Genomic DNA, 18,813 nt, shown 5'->3' with positions numbered 1-18,813 from the left:
TAAGTACATGCCACAAAAATTAAAGCCCGACACCCCACCCCACACTTAAGAATGTGCACTATCCTCAGTTGCACAATATCACAGAAATACAAATAAGCAAGATCAAAAGTAGAGTGGGTGTCAGAAACTCCCTCAAAATCACTCAGGTCGAGGTGAGGACCGGTAGTGAACCTCGGCCACAGCGGCTAGTCCTAGATCCTCTAAAATAGTGCCATCAGTAGCACTCAAATCAACTGTCTAGAGCGCCTCTGCATCAGTCTGTAACTTGATAGTTATTACATGTTAATTAGCACAATTCAACAACATGAGGGTAAGGCACACCTCAGTTATGCCTAAGTTGGCTACAGATGATACTTGTCTTTGAAAAAGCACAATTGAAGTTCATAAGACACCCAACAGCCATCCCACACTTAAGATATGTTCGTTTGGACAATAAAGGTAGGTTAGCTACTCACACTTTACTAAACCTAACCAAAAAATTTCATTCGGACAAATCATCGAACACTTTATGTGCACAACTTTTGTTAAGCTTTATTTGGTTCAATTTGCCAATAGTGTCATGACCTAAGGGAACGGGATAGTTTTTATTTTATTATTTTTTTATATATTTTTTATTTTTATTTTATTTTATAAACAAACTAGAAAACAGAAAATAGAAAAGAAAAAAAATTAAGAAATTACATGGGGTCGCGCTTCGAATCGCGCCACTTTACTTAGTTCAGTTATGCCCGATCCCGATCTCACTAAGTGAGACACACTTCACTATCCCATCTTCCCTTCTTCTTTCTCTTTTGGTCCCAGTCTAGCGAAGCGAGACATACTTTGTTGTCCCCATATGTTTTCTCCTCAATATTCTAGGTCTCGGTTTTGCAAAGCTAGCTAGCTTCGCTTCGCTTCACTATCCCCCACATTATCTCTATTTTTTATAAGAGACTAAATGACAACTAGACAAAAATAAGAAAATTGGGTTGCTTCCCAACAAGCGCTTGATTTAACGTTGCGACACGACGAATTACAACATTACAATGGGTTGCCTCCCACGAAGCTCCTGATTTAATGTCGCAGCACAAAGCAGACTTTTCGGATTATACTTCACTCACATATTGAGGTTCGTTCAATTGTATCACATCTTTCTCTCCTTTTTCGTCGCTCATTCCTAGGTAGTGTTTTAACCTTTGCCCACTCATTCTAACCCTATTCGTCCCATCCTCGGCCTCAATTTCTGCAGCTCCATTTGATAGCACCTGCACTACTCTAAATGGTCCCAACCATCTAGACTTCAACTTGCCCGAAAACAACTTCAATCTCGAATTGTATAGAAATACCACATTTCCAGGTTTAAAAATTTGCTCAAGAATATTTTTTTCATGCAACATCTTCATTTTCTCCTTATATAGCCTTGTACTCTCAAAATCATGGTAACTGAACTCGTCAAGCTCGTGCAACTCTGTGACTCTACTTGTACCCGTTATTTCCATGTCGAGATTCAGCTACCTCAATGCCCACAAAGCTTTATGCTCCAACTCCACATGGAAGTGACACGCTTTCCCAAACACCAGTTTATATGGAGACATGCCAATTGGAGTTTTAAAAGCGGTACGCTAGGCCTAGAGTGCATCGTCTAACTTTTTCGCCCAATCCATTCTTGTAGCATTCACGGTCTTTGTCAACACACTCTTTATTTCTCTATTCTACACTTCCATTTGCCCCCTTGTTTGTGGATGATATGTGGTGGAAACCTTGTGGCGAACACCATATTTTGCTAACAACTTTGCGAAAGCTCGATTGCAAAAGTGAGTACTTTCATCACTGATTATTGCCCTTGGAGTGGCAAACTGGGTGAATATATTCTTTCTCAAAAAAACAATGACTCCCTTTGCATCATTTGTAGGGAGTGCCACAACTTCCACCCATTTAGACACATAGTCCACAGTTACAAGTATATACTTGTTGCCATATGAGCTAATAAAAGACCCCATGAAATCGACTCCCCTTACATCAAACACTTCCACCTATTGTATTGGGTTCATGCGCATCTCATGTCGGCGAGAAATATTCCCGGTTTGTTGGCATTTATCACAACCCTTCACCTAGAGATGTGCATCTTTGAACAACGTCGGCCAGTAGAAGCCCGACTCTAAAACTTGTGCAGCTGTCCTTACTCCTCCGAAATGGCCACCATATAGGGATGCATGACAAGCCTGCAAAATCGAAGATTGGTCTATTTCGGGGATACATCTCCGGATCATGTTATCAATACAAATCCTAAACAGATAAGATCATCCCAATAATACGTGCGACAATCACGAAAGAACTTTTTATTTTGAATAGAGGACAGGTCAAAGGGGACAATACCGCTCGCCAGGTAGTTTGAAATATCTGCATACCATGGCGCTACCTTAAGGCTCGTTGCCAATAGTTGTTCATCCGGGAAAGTCTCCACAATATCTTCCACCTCAACCTTCTTCTCTACTCCTTCCAGCCTAGACAAGTGATCAACCACTTGGTTAAAGTCAAATACTTCAAGCAGTAGCACCCATAGAATCAGGCGCGACTTTGACTCCTTCTACTCAATTAGGTACCTGAGAGCAGCATGGTTAGTATAAACAATTACCTTCGAGCCTACCAGGTATGACCTGAATTTGTCAAATGTGAACACCACTGCTAGCATCTCCGTCTCGGTCACAGTGTATTTATGTTGGGCACCACTCCAGGTTCTACTTGCATACTAGATTGGATGCATGACTTTATCCTTTCGTTGCCCAAGAACTGCTTCCAGAGTATAGTCGCTTGCATCACACATTAGCTCAAAAGGTTGCTCACATTCAGGTGCCACTATGATTGGTGCAGTCACCAGCCTCTTTTTCAATTCCTCAAAAGCTACCCGCAGTTATAAGAAAATACAAAGGGGTGATCTTTTTCAAGCAATTTATATAAAGGGTTAGCAATTTTAGAAAAATCTTTTATAAACCGCTTGTAGAAGCCAGCATGACCAAGGAAACTTCTTATGGCCTTGACGAAAGTAGGTGGAGGTAACTTCTCAATTACATCAACCTTAGCATGGTCCACCTCAATGCCCTTACTTGACACTAAGTGTCCCAAGACAATACCTTCTTGTACCATGAAATGGCACTTTTCACAATTCAGTACCAGATTAGTCTCCATACACCTCTTCAATACTCTTTTCAAGATCATAAGGCAATCATCAAATGAATTCCTCACCACTGAGAAGTTGTCCATGAAAACCTCCATTATATCTTCTACCATATCTGTGAAGATGGCCATCATGCACCTTTGGAATGTAGTGGGTGCATTGCATACGGCAAACAGCATTCTCCAAAAGGCATAGATGACATGCGGACAGGGGAACGACATTTTTTCTTTATCCTCCAGGGCAATAGAGATTTGGTTATACCCCGAGTATCCATCTAGGAAGCAAAAATGGGACCTCCCCGCTAATCTATCTAGCATCTGATCAATGAATGGCAGTGGAAAGTGATCTTTTTGGGTGGCCTTGTTCAATCTTCTGTAATCCATGCAGATTCGCCATCCCGTGACTGCTCTTGTTGAGATCAACTCGTTGTTCTCGTTTTGCACTAGTCATTCTACCCTTCTTTTGCACACACTGAACTAGGGTGACCCAATTGCTATCAGAGATGGGAAAGATTATTCATGCATCTAACCATTTGATCATTTCTTTCTTCGCCACTTTTTTCATGTTAGGGTTCAGCCTTCTTTGATGTTCTTTGGAAGGTTTGTTCCCATCTTCCAGTAGAATCTTATGCATACAAAATGTTGGATTGATACCCTTTACGTCTACAATAGTCCACCCAATTGTTGTCTTGCACTCCTTTAGAACCTAAAAAGGTTGTTCTACCTACACATCTAACAAATCAGATGAGATAATAATAGGTAATGTCGAACTATGTCCTAAGAAAACATACCTGAGGTGAGACGGTAACTGTTTTAGCTCCAACTGTGGTGGCTCTTCAATTGATGGCTTAGATGGAGGGGTCTTTCTTTCTTCTAAGTGTAAAGGCTCGAATTCAAGCTCTCTTTTCCAGTACCCTTGGCCTTCAAGGGCCAAAACCCATTCTGCCAAGTCCTTACTATCTATCTCTTCTAAGTTCATCAAGCAGGATGCTAGAGGGTCTTATGCAGTCAGTGCTTCATCTTCCTCCTCCAAAATCACATTCATGACTTCAATCAGAGAGTAGTTAGCAAAATCATTGGGTTGCCGCATAGACTTCTGCACATTGAACGGTATTTCTTCATCGTTTAGTCTCATCTTTAGCTCCCTAGTTTCACAATCAATTAAAGCTCTCCAGGTGGCCAAGAATGGCCTCCCCAAAATTATGGGAATCTCTTCATCCACATGGCAGTCCCGAATGACAAAATCTATCAGAAACACAACCTTTCCAACCTACACAAGTACATCATCAAGTATACTTGATGGCCTCTTCACCGTACGGTCGACTAGCTGTAGTAACATGGATGTGGGTCTTTTCCTTCCAATGACTAACCTTTTATAGATAGACAAGGGCATCAGGTTTATGCCCGCCCCCAAATCACACAATGCTTTAGCAAAAGCATTGTTGCCTATGGTGCACGGAATTGTGAAACTTCCTGGGTCAGATAGCTTCTCCGCAATAGGTGTTGTTACAACAACACTGCAGGTTTGGGTTAGTGTCACAGTTGCCATGTCTTGAAAGCTGAACTTGCAAGACATCAAGTCCTTCATCATTTTTGCATAACTAGGCATCTCCCTTAAGGCATCAATCAGTGGAATGTTCACCTGAATCTGCTTCAACATCTCCATGAATTTCTTATATTGCTCATCCTTCTGATATTTGGCCAACCTCTGCGGGAAGGGTGTTGGCGGTCGCTTCTCTCCTGTGATTTGAGTTAGATCTTGATCAGACACTTTTTCTAATGTCTTTTCTTGCACTTTCTCAGTTTTCTTTGCAACCTCTTTTTCTTTGTTCAGTTCCTCTTGGGTTGGCTGCACTCTTACTTCTGTTAGCTTTGTTGACTCATCTATCTGAATTGGTACTGGCACAAGTATCTCAGTTGGTCGATTCTTGCAAGCAATTTCTTGCTCTTTATCAAGATCTCTACCATTTCTCAAACTCACCGCCATTAGCTGCTTCGGCCTCTGCTCTTTCGAATTGACATGTGTGTCCGTGGGTAGTGTCCCTTGGCGATGATTATTCAAAGCCATAGATATCTGCCCTAATTGAATCTCAATGCCTTTTATCGCTGAGTCATATGCTTCAACCTTCTATTGCATTTTTCCATTGGACCCAATTAGTTGTTGCAGCATTCCTTTAATTTCAGGCAACCCATCATCTTGTTTCGCTATTTGTTATTGTTGAGGTTGTTGATAAGCTAGTTGTTGATTTTGCTGATTGTATCCCTGTTACCGTTGGTAAGGCGCAACTTGACCATATATTTGCATAGCTCCAGGATTGTTGTTGTTGTGATGGTCTATACTGTTGATTCTACTACCCCCAATTTTGACCACCTTGCCTCTGTCCTCCATAGTTGCCCACATAGTTCATATTTTTCTGATAGTTCTGGTTGTCACTTTTACCACTCCACGAGCACAAATATGGTTGGTTAATGCATAGTGTACATAAGCCCTCATTAGTCGTTTCAACTATGTGTACCTGCTTTTGGCCTGATTCATCAATTGTCTTGGTGAGGATACTCATTTGTGTCATTAGAGTGGCCATAATCTCCGCTATGGAGTTGTTTGGGTCCAAAGCTACTGAGTGAACTACAGGTGTGATTGTAGTGTCTCTTGTCATCCATCCTGAGTTTTGAGCCATTTTATCTAGCATAACCTTACACTCTCTAAATGATTTGCTCAAAAATGCTCCACCCGCTGTAGCATCAATGTTGGCCTTCAAGCTATTTGTCAATCCCATGTAAAACCTTTTTCCTAACATCTGATCTGGAACTTCATGATGTGGACACTTAACCAACATCTTTTTGAATCTCTCCTCACGTCTCTTGCAATGTTTCTACTGGTTTCTACCTGAAGCTCAAGATCTCATCAACTTGCTTGGTAGTCTTATTGGGTAGGTAGAATTTGTTCAAAAACTACTTGACTAATTCCTCCCAAGTAGTGATGGAGTTTATGGGGAGCGAATTTAGCCAAAGTTTGATCTTCTCTTGTCACTGAGAATGGAAACAACAACAAACTTATTGGTTCCGGTGTCACATTTGGTTGCCTTTGCGTGACACAAATCGACAGGAAATTTTTCAGATATAGTTGAGGATCTTCAATGTAAGACCCTGAGAACAGTCCCTTGTTCTGCAACAAATGTAGCATGGTGTTTGTAATTTGAAATGATTTCGCTTGTATCTGAGGGACTGCAATTGCGGTTGCCAGATTTTCAGTGGTGGGTTGTGCCCAATCATACAAGGCCGCTTCTGGCACAAGAGGTTCCATACCCTGATTGTTCAGGTCATTCACATTGTTTCGGTTGTTTTAATCGTCTGTAACATCACCCATGTCTAGTTCGATTCATTCTGTTGAGTACTATTGTTGTTTATCCTTCTTGTTTGCACGATTTAATGCCTTGAAAGCTTTCTCTAAATCCGATAATGCTTCAAAACATTCACCAGTTCTTGATAAGTTTCTAGGCATGCACCTGTAACACCCAAGACTACAAACGTTAGAATTTCAATATAATTAATTTAAAATGAAGAAAATTGATTATACTAAGAATCTTAGCAATTCTTCTAGCTAAAATTAATAACACCATTAATTCCCCGGCAACGGCGCCAAAATTTAATCATGCCCAACTATGCCTCTTAAGAGGTCTAGCGATCGTTGCAAATATAATTCGATTTACAAGTCCGGAGTCGAATCCCACAGAGAATTAACCTACTAATCACAACCACTAGTTTCGCAAGAATTCAAGTAATAAACCTTCAAAAATACTGAATAGCGAGTTGATTGTTTATTAACTAAAAGCAGGGTAATTAAAAAGCTGTAATTTTAATACTAACAAAGTAAATATTGTAGACAAGATTGGAAAGGTCTAAGGTTTTGATTTCCCCTATTGTCGGAATCTCCCCTGCTACGTTTCCTATAAATTCACCTAAGTATTCTCTATCAATAGTGAGTACTTTGAGTGTGTATCTCTCTCTCGATCAACTACCATAATTTACTAGACGTATTCTCTCGAATTACGCTAGCTGCACTAATTCACCTCTCACTGTGATCACACCAAGGTTTTGTTATCTCTAGTCCCGCCTTTAAACCTTCTGTATTGATCTCTCAAATACATTAGGAGAGTTGTTGTTCAACAACTACCTAAATGCGTACTCTCACGAGCAGCACACACTAAATAGGCACAATCAATTGAGGGCCCTTCAACCGACAACAACAATAATAAAGAAAACTAGCAATTTCGCTCCCCAACCCCACTTGGTGTTTGAGCACCACCACCTTCACTGGTTTTACACAACAGAATGATTTCATCAATTCGATGTGATAAGTCTTTATGAGGGCACTCCCTAACCAGATTCAATCCCAAGGGTCAATCAAGCCTTTGAAACTAGTGAAAACAGTCGTCACAGTCTGAGTTCCTTCTTTCAACGAGACTTTCTTAGCTTGTCAAACTTTCTCTATGAACAAGTAGAGAAAAGTAAATGGAAAAATTATATTAAACATAATGGAAAAATCATCCTTCAATAGGTTCCATCAAACCCTAGATGAGAATTCATCTACTCATAATTGTTTGCACAAATACAAGATTAGAATTCATAATAATGGAAAATTAGGAAGAAAGAGGAAAAAACGTGAAGTTGAATCCTTCTCCTTACTCCAAGCGTGTTCTTACCTCTCCTAAGTCTTCTCTCCCTTCAAAAAGTGGCTAACTTTTATATTTATATGGTCTAGGGTTGAGTTGGGCCGAATGCGGTTCTCTAATTCGGATTGGAAAAGCTGAGTTTTTCTGCTCCAGTCCCGATCTGGTAAAGTGACCCTCACTTGTTGTCCCAGACTTTCCTGATTTCTTCTGCTTCGGTCCCGGTCTGGCGAAGTGAACCTTGCTTCGTTGTCCGGGACTTTTCTCTTCAGCTCTTTTTACACTAATTTTTCTCCCATTTGATCCTTTTCCGCGCAAGTTTATCCCTACACATAAGACACACGTAATGAGCATATTTTCACTTCAAAAGCGATGTGAACTCCCGCAACTTACACACGAAATAACATACAAAAACACTCAAAACATGCACTTTCCATCCTCTATTAGCCACGTAGTCCCAAAAGTAAATACACAACTCGTAGCAGATGTATCAACAAATTTACAACAAGGAATCCTATAGTTATAGACTGAATACAAAATCAAGGAAAACGGGAATTCAACTAAGCATGTAGCACATATTACAAATAATGATTAAACACGTAGACATGCGATATTAAGCTAAACATGATAACTACACATGCTAAGGCAATTCAGTTAAGGGATTAAAAGAAGACTACTCAGCAAAAATCGGATTTTTCAACACTTAACCCGAGTACGCACTCGTCACCTCGCATACACGGCCTTCACGTATTTCAAATACTATAACAGTACCAAAACATAAGAGGAATTTTTCCCACACAAGGTTAGACAAGGTACTTACCTCAAATCAAGCTCAACCACTCAATAAGAACTCCTTTTCCTCGACTTTCCGACTCCGAATGGCCCAAATCTATCCAAAAGCAATTACATACTATAAATATAACTATAAGAAACTAATCTAAATAAAGAAATCACGACTTTACCAAGAAATTAGGAAATCACCCAAAAAAGTCAATCCGGGCCCATGTCTCGAAATCAGGTAAATGTCACAAAATACGAACACCCATACAACCATGAGTCCACCCATACCAAAATTACACAAATCTGATACCAAAACCTCGATCAAAACCTCAAAATTTGGCCTAAGTTTCTTCCACCTTCCCCCCCCCCAAATTTCTCAACCCAACTCCTTAACTAAACGAAGAAATTAATGATAGATTAGTGGAGGATAATAAAAAAACGAGCGTAGAGTCCTTTCCCAATTGTTTCCTCTGAAAATCTCTTAAAATTTTGCCTTAATCCGAGCTCTCTAGGTTCAAAAATAGGGAATGAAATTAATCCCTCGAAATTGGCCCTTTTCTACCCAGCGAAGTCGCACCTGCGAACCCAAAGTCGCATCTTCGGCTCTGCACCTGTGGTATTTCCATTGCAGATGCGGTTCTCACTTAGTCTAGACACGTCCGCTTCTATGGACCCAAATGCTCACGCGCGACCAAGGAGCGTTTCTACGCACGTGCTCCTGTGCACGTACTCCTGCGGACCATGTCCGTTTCTGTGATCAACATGCCTCCCTAGCATTTCCGCTTCTGCGAGCTTGCACCTGAGGTCAATCTTGTGCAAGTGCGATTGCACCAGAACTGGTGCACTTCAGCCATTCTCACAAGTCCAAAATTGCTCCGAGTTCAATCCGAATCACACCCGGGGCCTCCAGGACCCCGCCCGAATATACCAAGAAGTCCTAAAATATCATACGGACTTAGTCGAGCCTTCAAATTACCTCAAACAACGGTAAAATCACGAATTTGCATATTGATACAAGCCTAATGAACTTTAAAACTTCTAACTTCTACATCCGACGCTGAAACCTATGAAATCAAGTCCGGTTGACCTTAAATTTTGCACAAAAGTCAAATTTAACATTGCTAACCTAATCCAACTTCTGGAATCAAAATTCGAACCCGATATCAAAAAGTCCGCCCTCGGTCAAACTTTCCAAAATTCATCCAACTATCCGACTTTCGCCAATTAACGCGAAAATGACCTATTGACCTCCAAATCAACATCCGGACATGTTACTAAGACCAAAACCACCCTACGGAGTTATTGAAACTATCAAAACTCTATTCCGGAGTCATCTTCATACAATTCAAATTACAGTCAATTCTTACGACTTAAACCTCCCTATTAGGGACTATGTGTCCCATATGACTCCGAAACCAAAAATAAAACCTCCCAACGAGCCACATAACAATATAATGAGATAGATGAAGCAGTAAATAGGGGTTCGAGGCTAATACTCTTAAAATAACCAGCCGGGTCGTTAAAGGATTGATATTTAAAAGTGTCAACCGTTGTGAGAGTTAGCCGCATTGGCGGATGTAATGAATCCTCAAGAGGAGTGACCTTTTCAATTGGATAAACAATGGTGCTTATATAAATTGTCCAAGTGAATTTGTTAAGTGGATTTACATATAAATAAGATGACTCCTTCACCTGTGCAACTGACACCAAGTAAGTGCGGAAAGGATCAAATAGATCTTCAAAATGCATTATTTCAGCATTGAACACAATGGCCTGAACTTGATTTTCCTATAAGAAAATAAGATGCAATTAGATTAAAATCATATTAAAATAAATTGGAGAAAAGTTACCAACAAAATATACCAAATTTTAATATGAGCAAACTGTAATATATGAGAAAATAAATGGATTAATTCAGTTATTGTTGGCAAATTTATAAATTTAAAAAACAATACCTCTTTATCCTGTAGAGTCATGAGTTGATATTTTTTTGTTTTCTCTTTGTCCTCTTTGGAATGACCTTTATCAACTACTTCGATCGTATAGTTCCATTCTTCTGTTTTGGGACTGATCATGTTGATAGTTAACCTCAGTAGCTTTTTGGTCGCTTTTGAACCTTCTCTGTCCAGCCCGTTCGGCTGCTACGGCCATCCCTTCGGAGACATTTGGTAAGGTCATCCTCACCCTGTTGAATCGAGCTAAAAAGTCCCCCAGTCCTTCCCCTGGGGATTGTCTGATGGCGAAGATATTTTTACCCTTGTTTCAGCTTTCTTGGCCCCGGCATGTGCCATTTCGAACTTGTGTGACATCTCTTTGAATGTTTCTATGGAATAGGCCGACAATTGTGAATACCAAGTCAGCACCCCTCACCTCATTTGAGGGTTTCACCGAACTTTTTCAATAACATGGAGGACATCTGTTCTTTGGTGAGGTCGTTGCCTTTCACTGCGGTGACGTAATGGGTTACATGGTTCTCGAAATTAGTTGCCTTGTCATAGATTCTAAGGTACGAGGGCATTTTGAAAGTTTTTAGTATGGCATGAGGATATGCTTCTTCCCTGTACGGTTGTTTCACGAACCTGCCGGTGTCTCTTTTTGGTAATAATTTGGAGGCACTCGGTATCTTGTCTACCCATTCTTGGTGCTACTTCATCTGTTCCTTGAGTGCCTTGTTCTAGTTCTCCATTTCTTCCATTCTCTTTAACACGACGGTGAGGAAGTTGTCACTTGTACTGTTAGCAATTGTATGGATGTTACCTGAAGTAGGAGGGTTCAGCTGGTCGTCTCGTCCATTCTTACGTTGTGTTGTAGGGATCCTTAGGGTTTTCTCGGTCGTACATGAGGCTTGCTTACTCATCACGATGACCAAAGTGTCCGTTAGCCAAGCCTCTTAGAGCTTTTTCATAGCGGGTGGTGCTCCTTCTTCCACGAAAGTGGAAGCCTCTTTTTCGTTTGGTTTGGTTATGCTACAGAAGGGTGTTGGCCACTTCCCTAATCTGGGGGATGCCGTGGGGGTTACTTCTTCATCTTGAGTTTTGTACCCTTCATCGATGGCACTTATTAGGTTGAGCGGGACATTGTCCGCTGGTCTTGTTCCTTTTTATTTATTACTTGCCATGGAATCCTTGTATACAAAGAGAAAAAAGGGTAGCTTTACAATACGTTAGGGTGACAGGTTATGAGATATTGTAGATCTGAATGAAAATTGATAGTTCGACTATAAATCCCCACAGACGACGCCAAACTGTATGACCTAAAAATTTGACCTAGGTTTTTATACAACCAGATTTATAGAAACATAGGGTTAATCAATGTTAAAATCAATATTCTATAGCAGATCTAGCACTTTTAGGGAGAATATTTAATGTGTAGTATCGGACAATATTATCTTTGAACAATGATGGAGCAATAAAAACTTACAAATATAAAATACAACAATAAATGATAAGTAAATGGCATTTAAGTAATAAATGAGACAAAGTTCACCCGATAAGGGTGAGATTTTCCAATATGCTTTCTACCAATGATGGATGGTGGTAAACAATTGAATATTTCGATTTTTCTTGGATCGAGAGAGAAGGATGAAAGGAAAGAAGTGTAAAGTGAGGCTTTATTCCTATTCAATAAAGAGAGAATCTTGCACAGAGAATGTCAATGATATTCTTTACAAAAAATTTCGATCCCTTTTTTCAACTACCTCTTTTCCTATTTATAATACATGGGCCATAAAACCCTAGATAGTACAACAGAAAGGAATGATCCATCGAAATATTCTCTAAGGAATCTAAAACCTGAAACTAGTCATCGCTTCATATGAAGGCTGGTGCTCGTCCTCGTACTCGTCTTCAGTTAGACCATCTCGACCTCGACAATGATTTATCTTCTGCACCTGACCTCGACCTTTTGGGGTCAAGTTGACACGTCACAGCCTTCAAAGACCTTATCGCCGTTGACCAGGTCAAACTCCTAAAAATAAAGTTTTCGCCTATACAGAACAAACCTTAAAATAATAAAAAGGTTTCAGATTAATCATAGAATATGCTTCCACAACCGAAGCCCATAAAGCTAAGAAAACAAAAAATACTAATCATCATCGACTTTATTTTCTACATTACCTGATTAGACTTATTTTAAATTTTACTTATTGGTATAGATCATCTTAACCTGATGACGTAAAAAGTTAATTTGAACTCCTCAAAGATAATAATTCTTAATCTTTGGAATTAGTAAACTGATGAATGAGGTTCTATAGTAGGTTGAAATTGTCTGTTTATTTAGCACGGAGTTTTATTAGTGTCAAACCATTTCACATAGTTCTACTTCAAACACAGTTATGAACCTGGTCCAAGGAGTCCCAAAGTACATTAAATCTTCGAAGGAGTTACAGCCAACTCCTTGTCCCCTATCTCTTTCCCTATTGAAAAACCAGTGCTAGTTATTTTATTCTATAAATGCTAACCAAGTGATACACCGAGACCATGGGTCATGTGCAAGACTTCTATCCTTAACTATGTACCGGCTAACGGACCTCATCGTGTTAGTCCATATATTGTTTTCCTTCTTTGGGCCCAGGTCGATAGTAGCCATGGTAGCAAACCCATGTTTAGAAGAAGTAAAAGTTGTTGAAGAACAAACTCTAATTTGCCATGTTCTAATCTGCTACATTGTCGGCTTTCACTGTTTTGGATACTTGTAATGACCAATATTATTACATTCATCGGCGATTGAAGTATGTAACTAAAGTACGTAACTAACAAGCGTAAATGTTTGAACGAGTAAAGGATTTGAAGGAAAAAATAATTGAATAAGCAAAGGAAACCTTACAGGTTCTGGTTTGCCTATTCAAACACAACTGACAACACACCTGGGAAGTCCAATTACTAAAAAATATGAATGTGAAGTTGCTATATGATTTCAGAAAACCTAGTTATAACATCAATAACCATTAACGGATATACTTTCGTTTCTAATCGTCATGAAACGTTAGGGAATATTAAAGAAATAGTACTAAATAAAGGAAGTTTTATTCATGTAAAGAGTTACAAAAGGAACTTCCCATGAGTCTGCAACACAGACAAACAGACAACACAAATATCACAAAATAACAAACATAAACAGATAACACAAACACCATAAAATAACATAACATGTGAATAACCAAATGGTAGCATCTCAGGCAAAGCAAACTAGCATAAGACAGCAAAACGGATAGTTGACACTTGGGATATCATTCCTCCTCGGACTCGGATTCAGCACTCTGTAGCCATTCGACAAAGGGTTTGACATTCTTCCAAATTTTGGAGTCATTGTTCCCAGTAGCACCCTTGCCGTACCACTGTACTATATATTCCTCCTCCAACACATCAGCATCATATAAAGCTTTCAAAACCAGAGCCACTTCCTTCAGTGCAACTGGGTATTTCCCACAAAATTCTTCTATAGCACGAAGCAATCGTAGCTGTGACTCCTCATCTTGAGAAACAGCAGCAAGGTAACTTTTCTTCTTAAGAACCTCCTTGGCAAATCCTTTCTCAATGCCATCCAACAGTGCCTCATACAGAGCAGTGATAACTTCCTGAGGAGACCCAGAGAGTGAACCCAAACAGGATTGCAATTGGCTGGCAGCAACTCCCTTTCTTATATTTGTTTTCACCTCCTCAACGAGCCTCTCATGGTTTGTCTCTCCATTCTCGGTCGTATGATTCTTAGATGGCACAGCAGCAGCTGCTTTAGGACTTTGGGCTTGAGTAGCTGCCTTGGACTTCTTCTCTGACTCAATTGTTGAAAGCATAACCATTTCAGCAGTTGCAGCATTTAACTGTTCTTGTATACGCTGCTGAGCAGCTTCTAGTGATGTATCAGTCTGCCACTGGACATCATCATCATCATCTTCTTCATCCTCCTCTTCTTTCACATTAACATGGTTTCTAGGTGGTGAAGCACGATCCTCATCAGAGCCACCATGTTTCTTTTTAGAGCTGGGTTTTGCACTAGCATCTTTGGAGGAAACCTTTTTCTTCGTCTTCAGCTTCTTCTGCTCTTCATCAGCAGCCTCACCTTCCTTCATTCGCTCCTTCTCAGCTCTTCTCATTGCCTTCTTGTCCTTGGAGCCCTTCTTAGGCTCAGGCGGGTTCTTCAGTATAAAAGTTGTCAGCTTGTCCCTCATGTCCACATCAGAAAGGAAACCACATGCAGCGCATTTCAGTTGGATCATCTGAGTCTTAGTTATTATGACCTCTGTTTCAGGGTTTCCACAACCGTAGCACTGCACATATTTCTTAATAAAGTTCTCAAGAAGACCAGCAAGTTTAGGTGTTTCATGAGCTCCATTGACAAGTGCAGTTCCAGTTTTTTCATCAAATTTTGACTGAGCCCCAAGCTCATTTCCAAAATATTTTGTGGTATAGGATGGGGGCCTTGCTAAAGCTTTGGCAATGTCAACCATGTTCACCACATTTGTCTTGATTCCATTCCCACGCCCCTCTATCTTGGTAATCATCCTGGGCATCTTATACCTGTAGAAGGCATCATCACTGTTGCTGGCACCAATATTTTGCAAAGCCATCTTTGATTCAGTGAGATATTCCCAGATGAAGTGTTAGGAATCTTCAGTGAATTCTTCAGCAGAACAATTGTACAGTGTGTCGGGAGAAGGTTGTGCCTTACAGCAACCACAGAAGTCAATGTGTTCTTCCTGTAATGATCCGAGATGCATAAAGTCAACCCAACCTGAGAAATGACGGTTCTTTTTTCTTGAAGTAGGACAATACTCTCCAAGCAATCCAATGGATCCCAAATAGAAGATGGCTTGTTCGGACATAAAAGAAGTTTCACTTAGACCACTACAACTTTGGAACTCCACAAAAGTCACACTACCTGCAACCTTCAAAAAGAAGAACCACGTGTCAAATACGGGCAGAGAAGCCAAAAGTACTACACTACATTATACTAATAAATGAGAGGTAAAAGACAATAATATTGACAGACAGCAGACTGTTCCACCTTTAAGATTCAAAGTTGAGTTCCTTTATGTCATAGCTGTTTGAACAACTACATATTCTATAAAAAATGGCAACAAATGGCAAAACCCATAAAGATGAATAAATAGATCAACAAAGGTACACCGTGATAAATTAATCCGCCAAAGACCATCAACATGCCCTTAGATCATTTATCAGTCTGTATATAAGCTTCTAAGTTGCATACTCCAGAAACACTCGAAGAGAAATCCAAGACTGCAAACTTTCAAAAATTATTTGTCCCCAATGCCCGAATTCTTTACGCTTCCTTAAACTGAATCATCGATAGCTGAAATTCTTTATAATTTGCAATAACATAGTCATATTTTTTTGTTGTAGGGGGAAGAAGGGGGGGGGGGATTCCACGTGGAATGCTCCATTCCATGACCATCTATATGAATAAATTAGGCACTATGCCATCAATAACGGAGCTAGGAATTTATACTTAAAAAAACAATAGAATATCTCTACAGGTTTGGGACTTTTGACTTACAGCAATTGAGCTTGTAACTTAAAACAATTTCTGAACCCACTTTGCCACTTTCCTTATGTAAGGGAGATTCAACAGTTAAAGTTTTAAGTAATAACCACAAAAATTTGTTTCTCTCTATTTACAGTATAATTTTTCAACAACTTCCGCCACCTACCTCCGCCACCGCATGCCATAGAGCCATCCAGTGCTTAGGTAAGATATCCAAAACATCCCTTCCTCAATAATCATAATCTAGCTCAGCTTAAGAAAAGAAACAGCACAAATATAGGCAACAACTATCAAATAAGCTTTTAGAAACAATTTAACTTTAAACTTTGATTTAACCCTTATTGAGAAGATTTATAGTGTATGGCTTGTTTAAGACCACAAGTTTCAGTCATCTAAATTCTACTATCGTTTTGTATAGGGAGTACAAAACCAATCATCAATACCGAACTATTCTGAATCCGAAATATGAACTACCATCCATATCCATTCCACTCTATTTCACCTCAATTCACTTCGATTCTCAAAAAGACTGTCTTTAATTCCAAATCAGGCTTCCTTTAAAGCTAGAGATTTTCTAAAATAAAAACCTAATAATCTCACTGATCAGTTACTAAATCCTCGATCAATCAACTAAAATTCAATCAATCAACTAAGTAAAATAAATCGGAAAGGAGACGACTAAAATAAAATAGATCAGAACGAAGATGAACTTATATATAACATAAATAAATACGCAACAAACGTCGATTCAACAACTCCAAAATTAAGTTAATCAAATTGATGAAAAAAGCTAAGAATAAGATTTAAAAAAAGAGCTACAATGCAGCTTTCATGATGAAAATAGGTAAACGACATACAAAAATAAGAAGAAAAAGTAATCAAATACCTTATAGATTGGAACGAGGCGGAAGAAATCTGCAATACAATGAAAAGAGGAGCGAAATTGGTACACGTAAATTAGGGTTTAATATAGAGGAAAGGAGGAAGTGATGAGGAGGAGAGGCGGCCCTAGAAGATTGTTTATATAGGGTTGGGAAGGGTATTATACCAGATACTTCTCTGCCTCTCTACGCCTTAAAATTTTATTTTCGGATTTCGACTAACCTAATTAATCTTGGCCGTTAATTACACCGACATGTAATTTTTATGCAAAGACAGATTGGTTAGTTACGGAAGTAGAGTATGATTTGGTTGCCAAACAAGTGGGGGTTTTGCATCTATATTCGGTTTTGAGTCACACAATTGAACCTATATTTACTTTGCAAAAAAATTGCAAGTTTATCCACTTTATGATTAACTTTAGACCTAAGTCTAAAGTTAAAAAAATTAGTCTGAAGTAAAAAAATTACATTTCAGATGCATTTAAGGTCAAATAGGTCTGAAGTACAACCAATGGTTTCATGCACTTAAGGCTAATAAGTCTGAAGTGAAAAATTGCACTTCAGATGTACTTAAGGCCAAAAGGTCTGAAGTGCAACAAATATTTTTCTACACTTAAGACCAATAAGTCTGAAGTGAAAAATTGCACTTCAGATACACTTAAGGCAAAATAGGTCTCAAGTGTAACCAATGGTTTCGTGCACTTAAGGCCAATAAGTCTGAAATGAAAAATTACACTTTAAATGCACTTAAGGTCAAAAGGTCTAAGGTGCAACAAACGTTTTCCTACACCTAGTGCCAATAAGTTTGAAGTGAAAAATTGCACTTCAGATGCACTAATGCCAAAAGGTCTGAAGTGCAACCAACGTTTTCATGCACTTAAGTGCAAATTCTCCAGAAACAGAAATTTGTTCTTCGAATTTTATCGATCCAATATACGATTTAACATCTAAATCTATCCCAAATAAGCTTAAATTTGAAACATAACCTCCAAATATCATCAAGAACAAACACCAATCATCAGGTTGTCGAAACAACAATAAATCTAACGAACATATTTTGCAATTAAGAAAAAGAAGAAGAAGAAACTCTAAGCAATAGTAAAAAAAGCGCCACAACAGCTCACCACTGTAAAACATCATAAACTACCTTAAAATATGTTCACAAACACCATATAAAATCACTATAAGAAGAAGAAGAGGAGGAGGAGCAGGAGGAGGAGAAGGAGGAGAGGAAAAAAGACCTAAAGTTGTTTAAAAAGTGGGTATAAAAAGTAAGTACAAGTTAAATGAGGGCGACCAAATAGGGCGCCCGAGCAATCTTTTCAAAACAAGTTATGTAAGATTGTTATAAAAATAAATAATTATACCAAAATTGTTATGAGATGAGAGATGATAATATGATTGTTATGTATAGATTATCTATTCAAAGGATATTTTTATCTTTAGATTTTCATTATTCTTCTACTATTAATAAATATATTCTTATTCATTTTATCGCAAATAAAATAACTCATGTTGGTATTATTATTAGTTATTTAAAAATTAATGTGGACAACCAAACCTTATACTTAGTTATTAGAAGTTAGAACTATGATAACAGTCGATCAAATGTTGAATCAACAACAACAATAATATATTCAGTGTAATTTTACAAATGAAGTCTGAAAAGGATGGTGTGTGTGTACGCTTTACCCTAAAGATAGAGAGCAAATGTTGCATTAGCTATTTAGAAATTATTTTCTCTTATATGACCAGCCAAATATTACTCCCTCCATCCCCATTATATTATTCTTTATTTTTTGAGATTCAAACTATCTAAACATTGATCT

At 38.8% G+C, this 18,813-nt stretch overlaps 2 protein-coding genes across 2 annotated transcripts; both read right to left on the bottom strand.

The window, feature by feature from the left end:
• Positions 1 to 4,153: 4,153 nt before the first annotated feature.
• Positions 4,154 to 5,990, bottom strand: LOC104221887 (uncharacterized). The gene is made up of 3 exons (XM_070158235.1): positions 5,670 to 5,990; positions 4,524 to 5,281; positions 4,154 to 4,298 (listed from the first exon to the last, which is right to left on the bottom strand). Exons 1-3 carry the CDS (start codon positions 5,988 to 5,990, stop codon positions 4,154 to 4,156), a joined length of 1,224 nt encoding a protein of 407 aa, XP_070014336.1.
• A 7,615-nt stretch (positions 5,991 to 13,605) lies between these two features.
• On the bottom strand, positions 13,606 to 17,113 carry LOC104221886 (eukaryotic translation initiation factor 5-like). Its single transcript, XM_009773026.2, has 2 exons — positions 16,990 to 17,113; positions 13,606 to 15,486 (listed from the first exon to the last, which is right to left on the bottom strand). The coding sequence occupies exon 2, from the start codon at positions 15,166 to 15,168 to the stop codon at positions 13,831 to 13,833; it is 1,338 nt and encodes a 445-aa protein (XP_009771328.1). The 5' UTR covers positions 15,169 to 15,486; positions 16,990 to 17,113; the 3' UTR covers positions 13,606 to 13,830.
• Between the last annotated feature and the right edge of the window lie 1,700 nt (positions 17,114 to 18,813).

Source organism: Nicotiana sylvestris, chromosome 9, assembly GCF_000393655.2.
Source record: "Nicotiana sylvestris chromosome 9, ASM39365v2, whole genome shotgun sequence".
Lineage (NCBI taxonomy): Eukaryota > Viridiplantae > Streptophyta > Magnoliopsida > Solanales > Solanaceae > Nicotiana > Nicotiana sylvestris.
The sequence above is the reverse complement of the archived record's forward strand: the minus strand, read 5'-3'. Positions and strand labels throughout refer to the sequence as shown.